At 44.3% G+C, this 23,713-nt stretch overlaps 1 protein-coding gene across 1 annotated transcript; it reads right to left on the bottom strand.

Annotated features, from left to right (window-relative positions):
- Window positions 1-96: 96 nt before the first annotated feature.
- LOC308620856 (solute carrier family 22 member 20-like) lies at window positions 97-23,158 on the bottom strand (the record flags this gene model as incomplete). Its single annotated transcript, XM_081240746.1, is given in 4 exon segments — window positions 97-132; window positions 22,645-22,713; window positions 22,791-23,053; window positions 23,056-23,158. Coding segments are annotated over 4 exon segments (471 nt in total).
- Between the last annotated feature and the right edge of the window lie 555 nt (window positions 23,159-23,713).

Below are 23,713 nucleotides of genomic sequence, written 5' to 3'. Positions count from 1 at the left end.
ATTTCAGTGGAAAAGAGGTGGAAAGGTGACAGAAGTGATCTGGTTTTGGACACATCAAGTTTGGGTACCTTTGGAATTTCCAGGTAGAGGTTCCCATTAGGCTACTGGAAGCTTGAGCGTGAAGATGGGTCCCTAAGGGGGAGAGAGTTCAGAGGTAAAATGAGAAGAGGGTCTTCCCCCGAAATATCTCCTAATTCTTTGACCCAAAATCTCCACTGGCTCAGCTTAGATAAAATAACCTTAGGCATCATACTTGACTAATGGGATGGTAGATGGGTGGAGTCTCTAGAAAACTTTGGCGGTGTATGTCAGGAGCCTTAAAAATGTTCATCCGCTTTGACTCAGCATTTCTTATCCTAAGAAAACCAGCCAAAATTCAAAGTTTTATGAACAAAGATGCTCTTCGTTTTTAAATTTACGATAAAAAAGTACAATTAAAAAATGGAAACTGAGGGCTTCCTTGGTGGCGTAGTGGTTGAGAGTCCGCCTGCCGATGCAGGGGACGCGGGTTCGTGCCCCGGTCCGGGGAGATCCCACATGTCGCGGAGCGGCTGGGCCCGTGAGCCATGGCCGCTGAGCCTGCGCATCCGGAGCCTGTGCTCCGCAACGGGAGAGGCCACAACAGTGAGAGGCCCGCGTACCGCAAAAAAACAAAAAAAGGAAACTGAGCATCCAAAGGTAGGAAAGTATAGGGTATCACTAGAGCAGTAATTCTCACGACTGCACTAAAGAGACCAAAGACTTTTAGCGGGCACCTCAGGACATGAGATGAGCCAGGCAGAGCCCTGTCTTGTCCTCAGTCCGGCCGTGTGAAACAGGGTGTAGTCTGCATACTAACCACAGTTGGGGGAGGGCTGGAGAGGGAAAACCACCTTACATTCCCCTAAGGCTTTTTACTGGTGGGTACCAAGGGCAGAGGGTGGGAGCAGTCCACCTGGGTATGGGCAGTAGAGCGTATATTTGTTTTCTATTGCTATGTAATAATTTATCACAAATTTAGTGGCATAAAACAACATTCATTTATTAGCCCACAGATCTGTAGGTCAGAAGTCTGGGCACAGCATGTCTGGGTTCTCAGTAAGGCTGAAATCAAAGTGTCGGCTAAGTTGCATTCCTTTCTAGAGGTTTCTTCCACCAGCCAGAGACACTGCTTTTAATGGGCTCATGTTATTAGGTTAGGACCACATTGATAATGTCGCTTTCTTAAGGTCATCTGATTTGGGCACATAACTACATCTGCAGAATCCCTTTATAGCATGTGAAGAGGGCACTGTTCCAACAGGAAAAGACATTGGCCCAATAGAGCACAACAAAGAAAAAAAGCAAAAGAGGAAGTTACTGGAACAATGACATGATCTATTTTGAAATATGTAATGTCTTCAATATTGGGTATAGCTTCATTTCATGATAATTACCAAAATAATCTCGTAAAGTGGAGAGAGAGTTTAAAAATCATCTGTTCTGGGTGTCAAATAGGCTAAGTATGACACTGACCCCCTTCTCTTTCCTTTTCTGAATCATTAGCTGTCTGTTATTATCTGGAGGTGGGTGATGGGGGTTGATAGTCAAAGGACTGGTTCTGGCGTCTTCTAGAAAGCTTTCAAGAGCATGTCAAGACCCTCCCTCTAGAATGTGGGATTATTTGTCATATATTTACTCTGTTAACAGGAAAAAAATCTCTCCATATCCTGTTACAAATGCTTACTGACCATTTGGATTTCCTTTTCTGCAGGTTTACATCCTTTGTCCTTTGCCTTTCTTACCAAGTAGCAGGAGTTTTTGTATATCAAAGATCAGGGGTTGTAAACTACGGCCGTTAGGCCAAATTTGACCAGGTACCTGTTTTTATGAGGCCTATAAGTTAAGAATAGTTTTTACATATTTATTCAGTTATTTATTTATTTGGCCACGCTGGGTGTCTTGCGGGATCTTAGTTCCCTGACCAGACATTGAACCCGGGCCCATGGCAGTAAAAGCGTGGAGTCCTAACCACCGGACTCCAGGGAATTTCCAGTTTTTACATTTTTTAATGGTTGGAGAAAAAAAGAATAATAATATTCCATGATGTTATGATGTATGATGGAAATTATATGAAATGCAAACTTCAGTATCCATAAAGTTTTCTTGGAACACAGCCATGCTTATTTGTATATGAATGGTCTATGGTTGCATTTGTGCTACAGAGACAGACTTGAACAGTGGTGACAGAGACCTTGTGGCCCTCAAATATTTACTGTCTGTCTCTTTACAAAAAATGTTTGCAGACCCCTGCCATAGACAATAACCACTGTCCATCAAATGTGTTGCACACATTTTTTTTTCCCAACCTGTCTTTTTTTTTTTTAGCAGAGGTATTTTTATTTTATTTTCTTCCAATTTTATTGAGATATAATTGACATACAGCATTGTATAAGTTTAAAGTGTACAGCATAATGATTTGACTTACATACATCATGAAATGATGACCACAAGAAGTTTAGTGAACATCCATCTCTCCTAGAGATACATTAAAGAGATAGAAAAAAAAAAACCCCACCAAACTTGTGTATGTGATGAGAACTCAGGATTTTCTATCATAACAACTTTCATATATAATGTACAATGGCGTTAATTACATTGATCATGTTGTTCATCACATCCCTAGTACTTATATATCTTAACTGGAAGTTTGTAACTTTTGACCACCTTCATCCAATTCCGTATCACCCCACCCCTGCCTCTGGTAACCACAAATCTGATCTCTTTTTCTATGATTTTGTTTGTTTTTGAAGTATAGTTGACCTACAACACTATGCCAGTACCTGTTGCACAACAGAGTGATTCGATATTTCTGTACATTTCAAAATGATCCCACGATAAGTCTAGTTACCATCTGTCACCATACAAAGATATTACAAAATTATTGACTATATTCCCCACCCTGTACATTTCATTCCTGTGACTCATTTATTTTGTATTGGAGGTCTGTACCTCTTTATCTCCCTTACCTATTTCTCTCCTCCTTCCACACCCCTCCCCTCTGGCAAATGCCTATTTATTCTCTGTATCTATGACTCTGTTTCTGTTTTGTTATGTTTGTTCATTTGTTTTGGGTTTTTATTTTATTTATTTATTTATTTGGCTGCATGAGGGCTTTCTCTAGCTGCAGGGAGCAGGGGTTTCTCTTGTTGCAGAGCACGGGCTCTAGGCTTGTGGGCCTCAGTAGTTGTGGCTCACGGGCTCTAGAGTGCAGGCTCAGTAGTTGTGGCCCATGGGCTTAGTTGCTCTGTGGCATGTGGGATCCTCCCGGACCAGGCCTCGAACCCATGTCCCCTGCATTGGCAGGCGGATTGTTAACCTCTGCCCCACCAGGGAAGTCCTGTTTTGGTTTTTTAGATTCCACATATAAACAAAATCATACAATTTTTGTCTTTCTCTGTCTGACTTATTTCACTTAGCATAATATCCTCTAGGTCCATCTATGCTGTCACAAGAGTTCATTCTTTTTTATGGCTGAGTAATACTTCCTTGTGTGTGTGTGTGTGTGTGTGTGTATGTGTATGTATATGTATCTATATCTGTCCATCTATCTATATATATATATCACATTTTCTTTATCCATTCATCTATTGATGGACACTTAGGATGCTTCCATATCCTGGCTATTGTAAATGATGCTGTTATGAACATAAAGGTGCAGAGAGCTTTTTTAATTAGTGTTTTCCTTTTCTTTGGAAAAATACCCAGGAGCGGAATTGCTGGATGTTATGGTAGTTCTACTTTTAATTTTTTGAGTAACCTTCATACTGTTCTCCATAGTGGTTGCACCAATTTACATTCCCACCAACAGCGCACAAGTGTTCCCTTTTTCTACATCCTCGCAAACGCTTATTTGTTGTCTTTTTAAAAAATTTTATTTATTTTATTTATTCATTTTTGGCTGCGTTGGGTCTTCGTTGCTGCACACGGGCATTCTTTAGTTGCAGAGAGTGGGGCTACTCTTTGTTGCAGTGTGCGGGCTTCTCATTGCAGCGGCTTCTTGTTGCGGAGCACGGGCTCTAGGTGCACGGGCTTCAGTAGTTGTGGCACGTGGGCTCAGTAGTTGTGGCTTGCGGGCTCTAGAGTGCAGGTTCAGTAGTTGTGGTGCACAGCCTTAGTTGTTCCGCGGCATGTGGGATCTTCCCCAGACCAGGGATCAAACCCATGTCCTCTGCATTGGCAGGTGGATTCTTAACCACTGCACCACCAGGGAAGTCCCTGTTGTCTTTTTGATAATAGCCATTCTGACAGGTGTGAGGTGATATTGTGGTTTTGATTTGCATTTCTCTGATGTTTAGTGATGCTGAACATTTTTTCATGTGTCTGTTGGCCATCTCTATGTCTTCGGAAAAATGTCTATTTGGGTTTTCTTCCTACTTTTAAAATTGGGTTGTTTTTTGATGTCGAGTTATATGAGTTCTTCATATAGTTTGTATATTAACATCTCATCAGATATATCGTTTGCAAATTTTTTCTCCCATTCAGTAGGCAGCCTTTTTGTTTTGTTGATAGTTTCCTTCACCATTCAAAAGCTTTTTAGTTTGATGTAGTTCCATTTGTTTATTTTTGCTTTTGTTTCCCTTGCCTGAGGAGACATATCCAAAAAAAAATATTGCTAAGACCTATGTCAAAGAGCATCTTGCCTGTGTTTTCTTCCCCAATCTACCTTTTAACCACGTTTCTTCATCCAAAGTTTTACAACTTTTATGTCTATCTTTTCCCTTATGACTTTTAGGTTTCCTACTTTGCTTAATAAGATCTTCCCAACCTAAGCGTATGCAACTATTCTTCTAAATTTCTTTAGTTAATTTAATTGCTTTACCTTTTACACTAATCCAAACCTTGAAAACATTATTGAATCACAGCGGACATCCTTGTCTTCTTCCTGTATCTGATGGCAGTGTTTTCAGGATGACCTCATTTGGCTTGATGGTTGCTACTGGTTTGTGTTAAGAATGCACAATCAGAATTTAGTTATTTTCTTCTAGTTCTATTTTACTTAGAGTTTATTAGGAACGGCTGCTGAATTGTACTCAATACCACAAGAGAATGATTTCCTCTTTTAGCTAATGGATATAATAGCATGTCAGTTTTAAAATGATAAAATATTCACTTTAATTTAAAAATTTGTGCATCAAAGGACACTATCAAGAAAGTGAAAAAATAATCCACAGAATAGGGGAAAATATTTGCAAATCATATATCTGATAAGTGTCTATTTTCCAGAATACATAAAGAACTCATAACTAAATAACAAAAAGACAAACAGCCCAATTTGAAATGGGCAAAGGACTTGAATAGACTTTTTCCTAAAGAAGATATATAAATAGCCAATAAAACATGAAAATATGTCTAACCTCATTAGTCATTAGAGAAATGCAAATCATATTACTTCACAATAGAATGGCTATAACAAAAAAAGATGAACAACAGCTAATGTTGTTGAATTTGTGAAGAAATTGGAACCCTCAAACATGCTGGTGGGAATACAAAATGGTGAAGCAAACAGTCTGGTGGTTCCTCAAGTAGTTAAACATAGAACTACCCTATGATCCAGCAATTCCTCTCCTAGGTATGTACCCAAGAGAATCGAAGGCATATGTGTACACAAAATGCTTCTATAAAAATATTCATAGCAGCACTATTTATAATAGCCCAAGAGTGGAAACAACTCCAATGTCCATCGACATGAATGGACAAATAAAATATGGTATATCCATACAATGGGATATTATTCAGTAAATAAAAGGGAATAAAGTTACTGATATATACTGTAACATGGCTGAAACTTGAAAGCATTATGTTACATGAGAGAAGACAGAAACAAAAGGCCACATATTGTATATTTCCATTCATGTGAAATATTCAGAATAGACACCGGTGGAGACAGAGAGTAGATTTGTGGTTGTAGGGGCTGGGGAGGGGAGAATGGGGAGTGATTGCTAATCGGTACAGGGTTTCTTTTTGGGGTGATCAAAATATACTAGCTGTTGATAGTGGTGATGGTTGCACAATAGTGTGAATATACATCATTGTGAATATACTAAAAAACATCAAATGGTACCCTTTGAAAGGGTGAATTATCTCAGTAAAGCTTTTATTTAAAAAAATTCATGTAGCTGTGTTTTGTAAGCAATATAGTCCAATATAAGTGCTCGTTATATAGTATCTCACATTAAAGAAAATAATATAATTCCTGTTAAGCCATAAAAAACCTTCATATCCTGAAGGACTGAGGTGGGTAGGGTTTATCGTTATTTTTTCGAGTGGCTTGTCATCTCAAAGGAACAGTTTGGTCAGGGAATAAAATACAATGTTTCATGCAGTGACATGCTGTTCTCTCAATATAAAGTCTGTCTGTGGGCATAAAACCCAGGCTATCTATGGTGGAGAGAGGCGCAGCTTCTGGCCCACGTGGCCGTGTGGCCAGTCAGGGAACAGCCACTCTCTGGGGGGCCTTCCAGACCAGCCTGTGCTCTAAGAGAGCCCTTGGCTACCAGGTACTGCACACCTGCTCTGGGACAGCTTTGACCTTCACTGTGTCATGTAATGATGATGCAATCCCTGAGTTATTGGTGTTGTTACCTCTGTTTCCCACATGCAAATAAGGAAACTCAGAGAGGGAAGTGACACGTCTGGAGAGAGTTCTAGCTTAAAGGTTGAGGCAGATCCAGCCCAGCCCAGGTCTCCAACACAAGTTTATGTTTTAACTGCAGCCCCAAACAAACAAAACCCCCCAAAACCAAAAAAGCAGAGAGAATCCCATCTTAACATAGGAATACAATATTTGCATAGTGCTTTACAGCTTATAATGCTTTTACTATACCTTATCACTTTATTTTTTGCACATTTTTAGCACATGCATGGAAGACGTTGTTAGTCCCATTTTACTGATAGGGATTCTACAAACTTGGAGAGTTTAGGTAATTTGCTGGAGGTTGCATTGCTGATAAGGAACAGACTAAACTGTGGGCCAGTTCTTTTATATTGCAGCTGTGAGTAGGTGTAGCAAAACTATTGTGGGGAACTCCCAGGGAACAATGAGGTGAGATTTCAAACCATCTCCTGTCACGGATCCTGGACTTTGATTGCAAATGGGGACCTCATGGACCTCACATTTGCTAGAAATGATTGAAAGCCTTAAGGTCAGGGCCAATTGTACACTGCTGTTGGCACACACAGGGTGGATAGGTCACATGTATTCTGTACCCCAGCAAGAGCTGACGCAAAGTGGAAATCATATGGGACACGATGCTGAGAATCTGTTTGGAAAATGCAAACTTAATAAAGGGTGGCTTTTGAGCCAAGAGCAGCAGTATATATAAATATAGCATATAATATTTTATATACTATATAGCATAATTAATAATACATGTATAATAGTATATAGTTATATACACCCCCCCGAAGTTTGCCAAATAAAATTTTAAAGAGCTTGAGGGAAGTGTAGAGATAGGACAGAAATACTTTGAACTGTCATGTAATAATGTAATTTATAATAATGAGAAGTAAATTTTGAGACTACAACATAATCCCAAGATTAAGCAATGTTATATCCTAAGTCAAGTGAGAAAGGACTTATTTTACACTTTTAATTTATTAAAATTTTTTTATTCCATTCTATATATAATAATTTTATTTATTTTATACTTTTATCATTTTATTTATTTTTATTGTGGTAAAAAACATAACCGAAAATTTACCATCTTAACCATTTTTATTTGTACACTTCATTAATGTTATCTTTTATTTATTTTTGACACTAATATTGCCTGGCGGGCACTGCTCTGCAGTGTGGACATGTTACCACCAGGTGGCGGTAGTGTGGTACAGTCCCAGGGACTGCGCTTCTGCAGGATTGTTATTCAAACCCTTCCCAGATTCCCCATGCTGTTGCTATGGGAAACTAAGGCTTTCTGGAGAGGGGGAGGCAAGATTTTAAAAAACAAAGCTATGAACCTTGAACCAATTAACTACAGTTTATTGACTTACTACCACGTCTGAGGCGCTGCGTTGGCCCCGTGGTGCGGAGGTGGTGGGAGGGGGAGGGGTGTTACAAAGACTGTACATCCGCGGAGGACTGAGGGCCGGGGCCATACCAGCAGCTGATGTCTAGTGCGCACTCATCCTACTGGGTGCCTCTCCTGTGTAGTCCTTACTCCTAAGGCAACCCGGTGTGCATTACTGCGACTAGCCTCTACTGCCCAGATCGTTTCCTTATTATGGCCACTGCGATCTGTCTGAAATTCAAGTATGGTCATGTCAGCCCCAGCTCCTGCGTAGAACCCTTTCAGTGGGTTCCTCTCACCTTTGGACCCCCAAGGTCCAGCCTTTGTTCTCCTGTCTCAGGCCACACTGGTCCATCTGCCACAGAGCTTTAGTCCCTGCTGTGGTCCAGCTCCTCTTTTTCAGGCCTTCTTCCTTGACCTCCAGAGTCTCTCCTTCATGACCCTTATCACAGCTTTAATTTCACATTTTTCCTTCTTGGATTCATATCTCTCCAGCTCATTTTACTGTAAGCTCCCTGGGGCAGATTACATGTCTGTTCTTGTTTTTTAATGTTTTTTTTTTTTAATTAATTTTTGGCTGCGTTGGGTCTTCATTGCTGTGTGCAGGCTTTCTCTAGTTGCAGTGAGCAGGGGTTACTCTTCATTGTGGTGAGCGAGCTTCTCACTGCAGTGTCTTCTCTTGTGGAGCACGGGCTATAGTCACGCGGGTTTCAGTAGTTGTGGCTCGCGGGCTCTAGAGTGCAGGCTCATTAGTTGTGGTGCACGGGCTTAGTTGCTCTGCGGCATGTGGGATCTTCCCGGACCAGGGCTCGAATCCGTGTCCCCTGCACTGGCAGGCGGATTCGTAACCACTGCGCCACCAGGGAAGTCCCACATGTCTGTTCTTATATTCTGGTGCCTGACGTGTGGCAGGTAGATGCTCTCAGGACGTGTTTATTGACCAAAGGAAAGAAGTGGAGGTTGGAATGCCTTGCTTAGGGTCCAGCAGCCAGTAGAGATGCCAGCGTAGACTGGGTGCAGATTTCCACTCTGTCCATTCAAGTTGGCTTTGAGCCCTTCAGTTTCCCAGTTTGTCAAATGGGTATAAAACCAGGTGGACTCCAGGATGGCTGTGAAAATGAAATGAGTTGACACATGTGAAGGAAGCATCCGGGCATTGGAGTGTTGGCTAGAGACCAACGAAAGAATGTAAAATATCTCATTAATAATGCTTTATATTGGTTACATATTTAACCCAAAATATTGGGTTAAAATGTTATATTTTACTATAATGTATATTATAAATTAATTTCTTTTAAAAAAATAATGTGCCTATTTATTCATTTTTCTGACAAGTCACAATAGATTAAAAAAAATATTTATTTGTTTGGCTGCATTGGGTCTTAGTTGCAGCACGTGGGCTTCTTTCTAGTTATGGCACGCAGGCTCCAGAGCACGCAGGCTCAGTAGTTGTGGCACGCAGGCTCTAGAGCGTGTGGGCTTAGTTGCCCGTGGCATGTGGGATCTTAGTTCCCTGACCAGGCATCCAACCCGTGTCCCCTGCATTGAAAGGCGGATTCTTAAGCATTGGACCACCAGGGAAGTCCCTATAAATTAATTTCTTTTTACTTTTTTTAATGTGGCCACTAGAGAACTTTAAATTACACATGTAACTTGCGTTATATTTCTACTGGTGCTGTTCTAGATCATGGTTCAGATGTGGAATATTAGCTGGGTGGTCCAAATGCAGGCTTTGCTTGCACTATTGGGTGGACTGGAAAAATTTGCCGATATTCCTGAATCTCAGTAAGTGTAAGGCTTGTGAAAATTGTGTGATAATGTAAGTGAAACCCTTGCACAATGCTTGGTGCCTGGAATGCTCTTGATAAATGTAAACTATCCTACTTATGCGCGTGGCAGGGATTAGACAGAACTCTGATGGTGGGAACAGCTAGTTGCCCCATATCCATATTTTTCTTCTTATGCCAAGACACTCCTGCTTTTTAGCTGGGCCCATTGCTCCCCAGAATCAGGACTGCATCTCCCAGCCTCCCTTGCAGCCAGGTGTGGCCATGTGACCAGGCTCTGTCCGATAGCATGTGAGTGGGCATCCTCTGGGCTGTGCCCTTAAGAGGAAGAAAGGGCATGCCCGCACTTCCCCTTCTTTCCCTTCCCTGTGGCTGGAATGGGGACGTGGTTGTAGCCATCTGGAATGGGGACTCTGAGAACAAAGGAAATGCTCAAGGGACGACAGAGCTACAAAGAGAATAACCTTGGGTGTCTGATGCTGTAGAGACATATTCTTCCCAGCCCTGAGGCTTATGCCTGGCTTATTACAGAAGAAATTAATTTTTTAGGGAATTCCCTGGTGGTCCAGTGGTTAGGACTCAGTGCTTTCGCTGCCAAGGGCCTGGGTTCAATCCCTGGTTGGGGAACTAAGATCCCACAAGCTTCCCGGCGTAGCCAAAATAGTGATCACAATAATAATACAATTTTAAGGCCACTATTATTGTGGCTTTCTGTGTACTCTAACTCATGCAGCTCTGGTGCCCAGAAGTTGCCCAAGCTGGCACCTTGGATATGAGGATTCCCATGCTCACCTTGGTCCAGATTGGTTCAGAACCAGGCAAGACTGAGCTTGTGTCTTGAGGTCCTTGGTGTGGCTGGAGGAAGCTGGGCATGGACATTGTTGCTTCTCCAAGGGCATCCATCTCTACTCCTTTGTCCTGCTTCCTGAAGGAAGAGCCCAGCAGGCTGGGTGTTTGGATGCAATTAATCCCTGGTGGCTGACCAGGTCCTCTTGGAGATGCCCAGAGTGGCTCCGTATGGCCCTAGGTGGACCTGCATTCATAAGGCCTAAAAGATTCCTGGGAGGCCACAAGCACAGAGGTGTTCTGGTTTATGAATTATTCTAAGTATTTATAAAGTAATCTCTCAAAAATGAGTTTAGCGGGGACCACTTCTCCAGATCCTGGTTATCTCTGAGGATGTGATACATGTTGTATGTTGTTTCCATCACAACAAACATGTGATGCATGTTTGTTGTTTCATGCAAAGCTGAGGACCAGAATCTGAAGGATGAAGGAGCTGTGAAGAACCAGTGTAGACAGTTAGGGCTTCATCAGTGTCAGTTCCCAGCTCGCAACTCACCTTTTGTGTTCTCAGAAGGACAAAATGAAAGCCCTGGGCTTAATTACAGGTGGTTACTGAAGAGCCAAGGAAATCAGTGGATATGGGTACAACAGCCACTCCCTCTGAATGTGGAAGGCCATGGAGAAACCCAGAGGAAGGAGTTGATTCTTGTCAAAGAATTTGACTGTGTAATTTCAGTTTAGAGGTTTAAAATATGTCCACAAGTTCGTTGATACTTCTCCCTTTAAAATGTGAAGCCTCGGGCTTCCCTGGTGGCGCAGTGGTTGAGAGTCTGCCTGCCGATGCAGGGGACACGGGTTCGTGCCCCGGTCCAGGAAGATCCCACATGCCACAGAGCGGCTGGGCCCGTGAGCCATGGCCTCTGAGCCTGTGCGTCCAGAGCCTGTGCTCCACAACGGGAGAGGCCACAACAGTGAGAGGCCCGCGTACCAAAAAAAAAAAGTGAAGCCTCATCCCCCTCCCCTTGTGTGTGGCCTGGACTTAGGGACTTGTTTTTAGTGGACTGAATGTGGTGGAAGAGCCCGTGTGTGACATCTGGAATGAGGACATAAAAGCCAGCCTCTCTCCGTTCACTTGCTCTGAGGGAACCAACTGCCATGTCATGAGGACACCCAAGCAGTCCTAGGGACAGATGTACACAGCAAAGACTGAGGCCTCCTGCCCATAGCCATGAATGAGCACCTTGGAAGCAGATTCTCCAGCCCCGTCCAAATTTCAGATGATGCCACCCCAGCCAACATTCTGTCTGCGACCTCATGAGGGACCCTGAGGCAGAAGCACCCAGCTCAGCTCCCCCCAGCTCCTGACCCATAGAATCTGTGAGATAGTATGTTTGTTGCTTTAAGCTGCTGAATTTGTTTCATGGCAATAGATAACTAACATAGGTTTTCTGAGATTTCTGTGCGTGGGAGCTTCCCTTGAACTCACATCCTTCTTGGCTGGATGAATTCTTATATTGTATAAAATCTTTAGGAGTAAAAAGTTTAAAATATTTATTCGGTGATTTGATTACAGAACAAGCATACACAAGAAGGTATATCATTTTTTTAAGTTTACAAATGATCCAAGTGGTGTGGAGGCAGTCTCACCCCAGGCGCCACCTCTACATGGATGACTCATGGAGTTTTCTTTTTTTTTTGGCCGTGCCGCACAGCTTCTGGGATCTCAGTTCCCCAACCAGGGATTGAACCTGGGCCACGGCAGTGGAAGCCTGGAATCCTAACCACTAGGCCATCAGGGAACTCCCAACATGGATTTTTATCTCTAGCTCAGACATTTCCTCTGAGGCAGAGATACAGGCACAACTGCTTTTTTCGTGCCTCTTTTAGAGAGGAAGCATCTTAAATTCAGCATTCCCAAAACTAAATTAGGGTTTCGCATATAACCTGGTCCTCTTCTAGCATTGTCTGTCCCAGAAAATGACACTAGTGTCCACCTAGGCCCACACATCAGAAGTCTGGAAGTCCCCACGACAAAGCTCTCATCCCCTCCCGCCACATCACCTATTCTGTTTATAGGCGTACCTCATTTTATTCCACTTAAATTGAAGGTTTGTGGCAACCCTTCAACAAGCAAGTCTATCGGTACTATTTTTTTCACAGCATTTGGTCACTTTATGTCTCCGTGTCACATTTTAATTCTCGCAATATTTCAAACTTTTTCATTATTGACATTTTTTAATTTAATTTTATTTAATTTTATTTTATTTTTTTGTGGTACGCGGGCCTCTCACTGCTGTGGCCTCTCCCGTTGCGGAGCACAGGCTCCGGACGCGCAGGCTCAGCGGCCATGGCTCACGGGCCCAGCCGCTCCGCGGCATGTGGGATCTTCCCCAACCGGGGCACGAACCCGTGTCCTCTGCATCGGCAGGCGGACTCTCAACCACTGCGCCACCAGGGAAGCCCTGACATTTTTTTAAACAAAATATTTATTTATTTTTGGCTGCGTTGGGTCTTCATTGCTGTGCACGAGCTTTTTCTAGTTGCAGTGAGCGGGGGCTACTCTTCGTTGTGGTGCACGGGCTTCTCATTGCAGTGGCTTCTCTTGTTGTGGAGCACGGGCTCTAGGCGTGCAGGCTTCAGTAGTTGTGGCACATGGGCTTAGTTGCTCCGCGGCATGTGGGATCTTCCGGACCAGGGATCAAACCCGTGTCCCCTGCACTGGCAGGTGGATTCCTAACCGCTGCACCACCAGGGAAGCCCCAGTCATATTTTTTATGGGGATCTGTGATCAGTGATCTTTGATGTTACTACTATGACTTGTTGAATGCTCAGATGATAGCATTTTTTTAGCAATAAAATATTTTAGAATTAAGGTATGTACTTTTTTTAGACATATGCTATTGCACATTTTTTTTTTTTTTTGGTACGCGGGCCTCTCACTGTTGTGGCCTCTCCCGTTGTGGAGCACAGGCTCTGGACGCGCAGGCTCAGTGGCCATGGCTCACGGGCCCAGCCGCTCCGCGGCATGTGGGATCTTCCTGGACTGGGGCACAAACCCATGTCCCCTGCATCGGCAGGCGGACTCTCAACCACTGCGCCACCAGGGAAGCCCCACTACTGCACATTTAATACACTACAGTATAAACAAAATTTTTATATGCCCTGGAAAACCAAAAAATTCATGTGACTCGCTTTATTGTAATATTCGCTTTATTGTAATATTCACTTTATTGGGGTGGTTTGAACCTGAACCTGCAGTATTTCCAAGATATGCTTATTTCACTCTTCTCTTCCCAATGAAACCGCCTTCCTCTTTCCATCACCACCATGCTAGTCCAGGCTACCATCCTATCTCACCAGGATGGCTGGAGTGACCTACCAATTGGTCCCCACACCACTCTGGCTCCCTTCCAATCTATTTTCTACTCTGCAGCCAGAGCAATCTTTTCAAAAAGCAATGTAATCCTGTCACACCGGCCATGTCTCACCTCTTGCCCCATCTAACGTAAGACCAATCTTTCATTTCCCATTGCTTATAGGATGAAGAACCACATCCTCACTGAGGCCTGAAGCCTCTGCCCAGTCTGGCCCCAGCTACCTCCCTCCAGCCGCCTCTGATATTACTCTTCCCCTTGATTCCTGTGCTCCAGCCCCAGTGGTCTAGCTTCCATGAATGAGCCAAGCTTCCTCCTGCCACAGGACCCTTGCACATGCCCTTCCCTCTACTTGGGTCTCTCATTGCCTGGTAGCTCCCACTCTTTCTCCAGATCACAGACCAACAAGAAACTCTCCTCGACCCACCTGACCAGGCCAATTACCCTTCATCATACTCTCTCATAACTCATCTTAATGGAAACTTTATACAATTTTTTTGTGTGTGTGTGGTCCGCAGGCCTCTCACTGCTGTGGCCTCTTCCGCCGCGGAGCAGAGGCTCCGGACGTGCAGGCCCAGTAGCCACAGCTCACGGGCCCAGCCACTCCACAGCACGCGGGATCCTCCCAGATCGGGGCACGAACCCGCATCCCCTGCATCAGCAGGCGGACTCCCAACCACTGTGCCACCAGGGAAGCCCTATACTATTTTTGACCCCATTCTAGATGGTAGGGTCCCTATATATATATTCACAGTTGTGTTTCAGTGCCTGGCATGTAACAAGTGCTAGTAAGTGTCAGTTGAATGAATGAATGAATGAATAAATGAATGTTACCTCCTTTAATCTTCAGAATAGCCCGATGAGGTGCATGTTATCATCTCCATTTTCCAGATGGCAAAACTGAGGCTAAATGACTTATCAAGCTCATGTAGCCATAATCTGAACTCACCTCCAGCTGACTCTGGAGACCAAGTCATCTATCCCTCTGTTGCACCTTTGCCCAAATATCTTTCTAAGTCTTGTCTCATTTTGTTCACTTTCTTTTACATAACCAGAAAATTTCCTGAGACTCTCTTGAGTTAACAGCCTCCTCTTTAAAAAAAAAAAAAAAAGAAAGTAGCTATTACTGTGAGGCTTTAAGAATTATCAGTAAACTGTACATGATAGGAATTGGGCCAGGCAAATTGCTTTCCGCCTATTGTAGAACAGCTTAATGTTTAGTGATTAAGCAGAACCTCTGAGTGCAGTTGTGCAGGCTGTTCACTGAGCAAGGAGGCCTGGCCAAATGGGTGAGGACAGGCTGCTGAAATTGGGCCTATGTTTTACTGGCCAAGCTGTGCATCCTACTGTGAAGCTGTATCTCCCTGGGAGTGGGGTGGGCACCATTCACCCACCAAGCTGGGTGCCCAGGATGCTGCATCTTCCTGGAGGGGGTACCTTTTTCAAGTTCACTCAGGTGTGGTGTATGGACTAGGTGGCCCTGCATTTATGGTCAGTTGTGGTCAGTCCACTCACATGTTTTATTTTTTAATTTTTTAAAAATTAATTAATGTATTTATTTGGCTGCACCAGGTCTTTAGTGTGGCATGCGGGATCTTCGTTACCACGTGCAGGATCTTTAGTTACAGCAAGAAGGATCTAGTTCCCTGACCAGGGATCAAACCCGGGCCCCCTGCATTGGGAGCGCGGAGTCTTAACCACTGGACGACCAGGGAAGTCCCCTCACATGTTTTAATTGAATCAAGCGCTTTGTACTGTGAGAATTTAGGAAGAAAAGGCAACGTGTTTGTTTGGGGAGTGTTGTGCATAAAAGGGAAAATACAGAAACGCCATCAATCTTTCTCCCCCTCACTGTCCCAGCCCTGCTCGGAGGTGCACGATCCTCAGCATCTAGACATTCTTCCTTAGGATGTGATGTGAACTAGAACCAGGGTTGGCCTGAGCTGGGCCCCAGGTTTGGCTGTTTATCCTGTTTATCCTGTCCTTACAGGTGGGAGATGAGTTGTGTCTCCAAGGATCATGTGAGCGTACAAGACGAACTGTGCTTCTCCCTTTAGGAAGCACTCACTGAAGGGAAGCCCGAGGCGACTCCTTTTTCCCCTGTGGTCCTCTGGCCTCCCCCCACCCCCACCCCCATTTATCAAAGAAGAACTGTTCCTCCCCGGCCCCTCTCCCTCAAGGCTGGCGAGTGGGTGGGGACAGCAGCCGAGGAGGAGTGCTGTTCGCCTTCTAAGGTGTTTCACCCCGAGGTCCAGCCAGAGGAGAGCTGTTGTCCCAAGCACTTCAGCTTCTTGGGCTGGAGGGGTGGGCAAGTTTAATGAGTCCAAATGTTCTTCTGGCTGGTTGTGGGCACAGTATAAGCTTTCAGGAAGCCACGCTGGGAAGATGGAGCTATGAGGAAGGCAAGTTTTTTTCTGTTTTGTTTTGTTTTTTAGAATTAGCTGATTTTTTTTTTTTTTTTTTTTTTTTTTTTTTTTTTTTTTTTTTTTTCAGTACGCGGGCCTCTCACTGCTGTGGCCTCTCCCGCTGCGGGGCACAGGCTTCGGACGCACAGGCTCAGCAGCCACGGCTCACGGGCCCAGCCGCTCCGCGGCATGTGGGATCTTCCCGGACCGGGGCACGAACCCGTGTCCCCTGCATCGGCAGGTGGACTCTCAACCACTGCGCCACCAGGGAAGCCCCTGAATTAGCTGATTTTTTATTAATGAACAAAGCAAAACAAATACCGAAATACCTGCGTGCATGTAGCTAGCAAGTGACCACAAGCTGTAGTGCATTTTTAGCTCCATTTATATGGAATTAAAACTACAGTTGTTATACATCCTCCAACTTTAGTAAACAGCAGATTTTCAATTTGTGTTAGTAGTTACAATAGCTTCCTCATCAAAATTAGCAGGCTGACTCTGACATTCTGTTCTTTCCCGTTTCTTTCTTTTTTTTTTTTTTTGTGGGCATAAAAGAAAAGTTTTATTTTTTTTTAATTAAAGTATAGTTGATTTATTTCCTGTTTCTTTATCTTGTTTTCTTTTAACTAATGTATTTACATAGTTTATTAGTTATTTCTTCTTTCCTAATCGGGCCAAAAGAAAAAAAAAATCTAGAACATTTTGAGTCTTTTTCAGATACAAGAGGACATTTAGCTATTTCTTCTTCTGTGTGTAATATTTAAGTATTCCTTTATGTTCTAAAGTCACTTCGCTGCTTTTTAAACCATCAAAAATGTATTGCATGTAGTATGGCTTGCTGTTAAATAGCAGTGTCTTGTTTGGCATATTGAATGAAAAATTATCCTTACAAGTTTGTTGGTTGAATTTCCTTTCAAACACTTCTTAGCTTTTACCTGTTAACATGAAACCAGGCAAAAGTTTGGGAAGAGAATAAACTGTTAACATCACGGTAAGACAAAGTTACAACATGGAAACCTTTGTTATGTGTCATTACAATTTCTCTGAAGAGGAGGTCCCTGGTGGTCCAGTGGTTAAGACTCTGCGTTTCCACTGCAGGGGGTGCGGGTTCGATCCCTGGTTGGGGAACTAAGATCCCACAAGCTGTGCATGTGGCCAAAAAAAAAAAGAAGAAAAGAAAAAGAATTTCTCTGAATAGTTATGTTTCTGCAACAAGCAAGCATTTACCCCTTAAATGCCTGGACCCCAGGGGCCCCTGAGGTGGCTCTGCAGCTCGCTGACCCCTGCTTGTCTCTCCATGGCTGCTGGCCAGCTCTTCACTCCCCTCATCTCCCTGCCTGGCCTGTCTCTTGCTCGAAGATTAATGCCTTCCATGGAAAAGGTCAGGACCAGCCACATAGTTTGCAAGGCTCAGTGCAAAGTGAAAATTCAGGGCTCCTCGTTCAGAAATGATTGAGAATTTCAAGATGGCAGCAGCAGAGCATTAACCCAAATGTGGGACCCTTCTGGGCGTGGGGTCTCAAGCAACTGCAAGGTTGCACACCCATGAAGTCAGCTGTGTTCACAGTCATTCTCGCTAATGCCAGAGCCTTCCTTGGCTTGAAGCCAGCACTGGGCCAGGACCACGTGGGCTGGCTGCCCTTCTCCTGACTTGGGCTTCTCAGCTGCTTCCTCTCTGCTTGATGGGCCTATTTTATAATCCTCACTAAGTCTTTCGGAGATGGGAGGCTGGTCTGTGAGAGGGGAGGGGTGTTCTGGGAGCAGCCCTGGCTGGGGAACCAGGAGACCTGGCTGGGTTCTCTCTCCAGGTAAGGCTGGGTTGTGGCTAGGATTATATGACGACTGACCTTGGGGTGAGTGCTTGATAAAGAGAGAAGTGGTCCTGGTGCCCCGGGAGCTGATGAAAGGCTGCCCCGAAGAGATAACAATGGTAGCATTATTTAAGGTTGTTTTTTTTTTCTTTTTTTGTATTTTGCACAGTCATCCTCTCTGGAAACTTTTGTCTAGTAGTTGGAAATCACCCAGGAAAATCATATTCTTTATCCATTACCTTATCATTAAAACTAATCAGGGGACTTCCCTGGTGGCGCAGTGTCTGCATGCCAATTCAGGGGACACGGGTTCGATCCCTGGTCTGGGACAATCCCACATGCCTTGGAGCAACTAAGCCCATGCGCCACAACTACTGAGCCTGCGCTCTAGAGCCCACGAGCCACAACTACTGAAGCCTGCATGCCTAGAGCCCGTGCTCCGCAACAAGAGAAGCCACTGCAATGAGAAGCCCACGTACCGCAATGAAGAGTAGCCCCCGCTCCCCGAAACTAGAGAAAGCTCGCTTGCAGCAACAAAGACCCAACACAGCCAAAAATTAAAATAAAAATAAATAAATAAATTTTAAAAAAAGTAATCAGGACTCATTAAAAGAGCTGCCTCCTTGCAAATGAAGGAGAATCTATGCCCAGTGCCCCTTCAACTTCCCAACAGTGATGATCCTGTGCTCTGAGACAGCTGGAGAGGAACTATCTAGAGCAGGGTCATGGTGGAAATTTCTAGCTCTGTGCCTCTTGATAGAGTAGCCACTAGCCACATGTAGCTACTGTGCACTTGGAATGTGGCTAGCGAAACCAAGGAACTACGTTTTAAATTTTATTTAATTTTAATTAATTTCAATCTCAGTAGCCACAGGGACCCAATAGCAACCACATTGGACAATGCAGACTAAATCTGGAGTCTAGATTCAGAACATCGTAACCCAAAACAACTTTAAAATATTTGTAAAGACCCAAATAATGTCCCAAGTGGTTATATTAAATGTTTTTTGTTTTGTTTTGTTTTTGTGTTACGCGGGCCTCTCACTGTTGTGGCCTCTCCCGTTGCAGAGCACAGGCTCCAGACGCGCAGGCTCAGAGGCCATGGCTCACAGGCCCAGCCACTCTGCGGCATGTGGGATCTTCCCGGACCGGGGCACGAACCCACGTCCCCTGCATCGGCAGGCAGACTCCCAACCACCGCACAACCAGGGAAGCCCATATTAAATGTTTTAAGCAGGCAAAACACAGTGCTGGAAACCAGAGGGACGGCTGCAAAGCAACCCACCGTTCCTGCTTCTAGAAGCTTGTATTGACAAGGAGACAGGATATGGAACATTAACTAAGATGTAAAAGTTATAGAATCTATGAGCTGATGGGATCTAAAATGTACTCAGTCCCTTTCCCACTGTGCTGTTAGAGTCTGTTGTATAACAGAAACAACCTTGCATCATGATGATGGGGGTAATGTCGTCAATGCCGTCCACCAAGAGTGAGCAAGGACAGTGGGCCTTACGGCGGAGTAAGGATCTGCAAAATCTTCTCCTGCATAAACCATGTGAACACTGGCAAAAGATGTTAAAATCAACTTTCCCAGAACTCTGAAAATTAATCAAAATTATTCAAAGGCTTGCAACAGATTAGTCATTAAGGACACGCAAATCAAAACGGCAGTGAGATACCACTTTACACCCACTAGGATGACCATAATTTAAAAAATGGAAAAGAACAAGTATGGGCAAGGATGTGAAGAAACTGGAGCTCTCATACATTGCTTCGCTGGCGGGAATGGAAAACGTTGCAGCCACTGTGCAGTTGCTCAGAGTTACCTGATGACCCAGGAATTCCCCTCCTGGGTATATAACCAAAAGAACTGAAAACAGGTATTCGAACAAATACTTGTACACGAATGTTCAGAGCCACGCTATTCACAATATCCTCAAAGTAGAGACAACTCAAATGACAGCTAACTGATGAATGGCTAAACAGAGTGTGGTTTATCCACGCAAAGGACTATTATTTGGGCATAAAAAGGAATGACACACTGATACATGCTACAGTGAGGATAACCCTCGAAAGCATTATACAAAGTGAAAGAAACCAGACACAACAGACCAGATTTTATATGGTTCCATCTATATGAAATATTCAAAATAGGCAAATCTATAGAGACAGAAAGTAGATAATTGATTGCCAGGTATTAGGAGAAGGGAGAAATGGGGAATGACTCCTAACGGGTACTGAGTCTCTTTTTGGAGGTGATGAAAATATCATAAAATTAGACAGTGGTGATGGTTGCACGCCTCTGTGAATACACTAAAAACCACAGAATTATGAACCTTAAAAAAGTAAACTTTATGATAGGTGAATTATACATCAATAAAGCTGTTATTAAAAACCATCACCTAAAGCTACCAATTAAAAAAACTAGTTTGTCCTTTAGCTTTTTTGTTTTGTTTTGTTGATTGTTTTTTTTTGGGTTTTTTTGGCAGCTTGTGGGATCTTAGTTCCCCAACCAGGGAATGAACCCAGGTCACAGCCATGAAAGTGCTGAGTCCTAACCACAGGACCGCCAGGGAACTTCCCTGTTTTATTTTTAATTATTTACTTTTAAAATTGTGATAAAATATACATAACATAAAATTGACCATTTTAAACATTTTTAAGTGTACAATTCAGTGGCATAAGTACATTCATATTGTTGTACCACCATCATAACCATCCATCCATAGAACTGTTTTCATCTTGCAAAACTGAAACTCTGTACCCATTAAGCAATAACTGCCCATTCCTCCCTCCCCTCCAGCCCCTGGCAACCACCATTCTACTTTCTGTCTCTGTGAGTCTGACTAGTCTATGTACTTCCTATAGGTAGAATGATACAATATTTGTCCTTCTGCAACTGGCTTATTTCATTTAGCATAATGTCCTAAAGATTCATTCATGTTGTAGCATGTGTCAGAATTTCTTTCCTTTTTAAGACGAAATAATATTCCATTGTATGTATGTACCACATTTTGTTTATCTCTTCACCCATTGATGGACACTTGGGTTGCGTCCATGCTTTAGCTATTGTGAATAATGCTGCTATGACACTTGGCGTACACATACATCTTCTTATCCCTGCTTTTAATTCTTTTGGGTGTATACCTAGAAGTGAAATGGCTGGCTGATATGGTAATTTTATTTTTAATTTTTTGAGGAACTACCATACTGTTTTCCATAGTGACTGCACCATTTTACATTCCCACCAGCAGTGCACAGGGTTCAAACTTCTTCACATCCTTGACAACACTTGTTGTGTGAAGTGGTATCTCATTGTGGTTTTGACTTGTATTTCCCTAACGATTAGTGCCTTAGTCAGTTTGGTCTACTATAACAGAAGACCATAAATTGGGTGGCTTAAAAACAAACATTTATTTCTTACAGTTCTGAAGGCTGGGAAGTTCAAGATCAAGGTGCCAAACTGGTGTCTGGTGAGAATCTTCTTCCTGGTTTGCAGGTGATGGCCTTCTTACTGTATCCTCACATGGTAGAGAGAGATGAATCTTGTGGTCCTTCCTCTTTCTATTAGGGCTTTAATCCCTTCATAAGGGCCCTGCCTTCATGAACTAATCTAATTACCTCCCAGAGGCCCTACCTTCAAATAACATCACATTGAGGGGTAGGGTTTCAACATATGAACTTTGGGGAGGGCACAAACATTCGGTCCATAGCACTTAGTGATGCTGAGCATCTTTCCATGTGCTTATCAGCTATTTGTATATCCTTGGAGAAATGTCTATTCAAGTACTTTGCCTGTTTTTTTTTTAAATTTATTTATTTATATTTTTGGCTGCATTGGGTCTTTGTTGCTGTGCGTGGGCTTTCTCTAGTTGCGCTGAGCAGGGGCTACTCTTTGTTGCAGTGCGCGGGCTTCTCATTGCGGTGGCTTCTGTTGTCGCAGAGCACAGGCTCTAGGTGCGCGGGCTTCAGTAGTTGTCGCGCTTGGGCTCTAGAGCGCAGGCTCAGTAGTTGTGGCACATGGGCTTAGTTGCTCCGCAGCATGCGGGATCCTCCTGAACCAGGGCTCAAACCTGCGTCCCCTGCTTTGGCAGGTGGATTCTTAACCACTGTGCCACCAGGGAAGTCCACCTTGCCTGTTTTTGAATTGGTTTGTTTGTTTCTTGTTGTTGTTGAGTTTTAGGAGTTCTCTTTAATCCCTTATCAGATATGTGATTTGCAAATACTTTCTCCCATCCTGTAGGTTGTCTTTTTACTCTGTTGACAGTGTCCTTTGATGCACAAAAGTTTTTCATTTTGATATGTCCTTTAGCTGTTAGGTTCAATTTACAAGCCTTATATAACTTATATAATTGTTAATTTAGTTAATTAAATTTACAGTTTAAATATTTTATAAATGTAAGCACTTAATTGCCTAACAAGTAGGATCTTAACAAGTTCTTAAGTAATTCTACCATCACCCCAGCCATGTAGACGGACTGAGCCAGGTCTCGGAGAGCGCGGGCCTCACACACCAGATCCCAGTGCGGGGAAGGGAGGGACGCTCTAGCCTCGGCCTCGGGCAGCAGCCCCACGGCCCCCCCCGCCCCCCTCCCCCGACCTCTATCACCATGGTGGACAGGAAAACACTGCGGTCATAGACCGAGTCGTCCTTGCGGCCCTTGGTGGCCACTCCGTGGACGGAGGTGTTGGGGTCCAGGAGGGCCCACTGAGGAAGTGTGAAGTGCTGGCATGGCTCGGGGGCCCCAAGCAGGTCCAGGGGTACGGTGGCCCTCAGCCAGGCCACCGAGCCATTGACAGTGGCCGCAGTGTGGTTGGCGGGCCTTTGGCAGTTGTGGCGGGGCACGGAGGCTGTGAAGTGCAGTTGTGGCAGGCCAGCAGGCTGCAGGGCAGCAGCAGCAGGGCTGTGTAGACCAGCTGGAAGCCACCCATGCCACCCAGGGCGTCCAGCGGGTCTGTGAAGGCCATGGCCACGGGCCTGACCTGAGGCCCAGCCTTGGAACCTTATGTAAAGGGGCTGGGACGGGCCCTGAGAGGTGGAGGAACAGGCCAGGGTTAGGACCTCAGATGCCCCATGTCCCGAAACTCAGAGGGGTCGGGTTATACCTCACAGGAGGCCTCAGGTGTCCCCAGGTCTGCAGGGCTCCCCCTCCTGCGAGGCCCTTTCTCCTCAGTTCTCCCAGCCTCTCACCTGCGGGTTAGAAAAGCGAGGGGTCCTAGAGGGCCGCCTCACATCCCACTGCCCAGATCTGCAGGCTCAGTCCCCTGCCCATGGCCCTCGCAAGGGGGACCCCAGCAGTAAATGTGGCACCATCACCACCCTCCCCTTTTCTCTGGAGGCCACTCTGAGGCATCTTCAAGAGCCCAATTCCAGGGGACTTCCCTGGCAGTCTAGAGGTTGAGACTCTGCGCCTCCAATGCGGGGGACGCGGGTTCGATCCTTGGTTGGGGAACTAGGAGCCCACAAGCCGAGTGATGCGGCCAAAAAAAAAAAAAAAAAAAGGCGCCGACCCCGGAGCCTTA

Source organism: Mesoplodon bidens (genome assembly GCF_964165515.1).
Source record: "Mesoplodon bidens genome assembly, chromosome: 7".
In the NCBI taxonomy this organism is placed as follows: domain Eukaryota; kingdom Metazoa; phylum Chordata; class Mammalia; order Artiodactyla; family Ziphiidae; genus Mesoplodon; species Mesoplodon bidens.
This window is presented reverse-complemented; position numbering and strand designations above follow the sequence as displayed.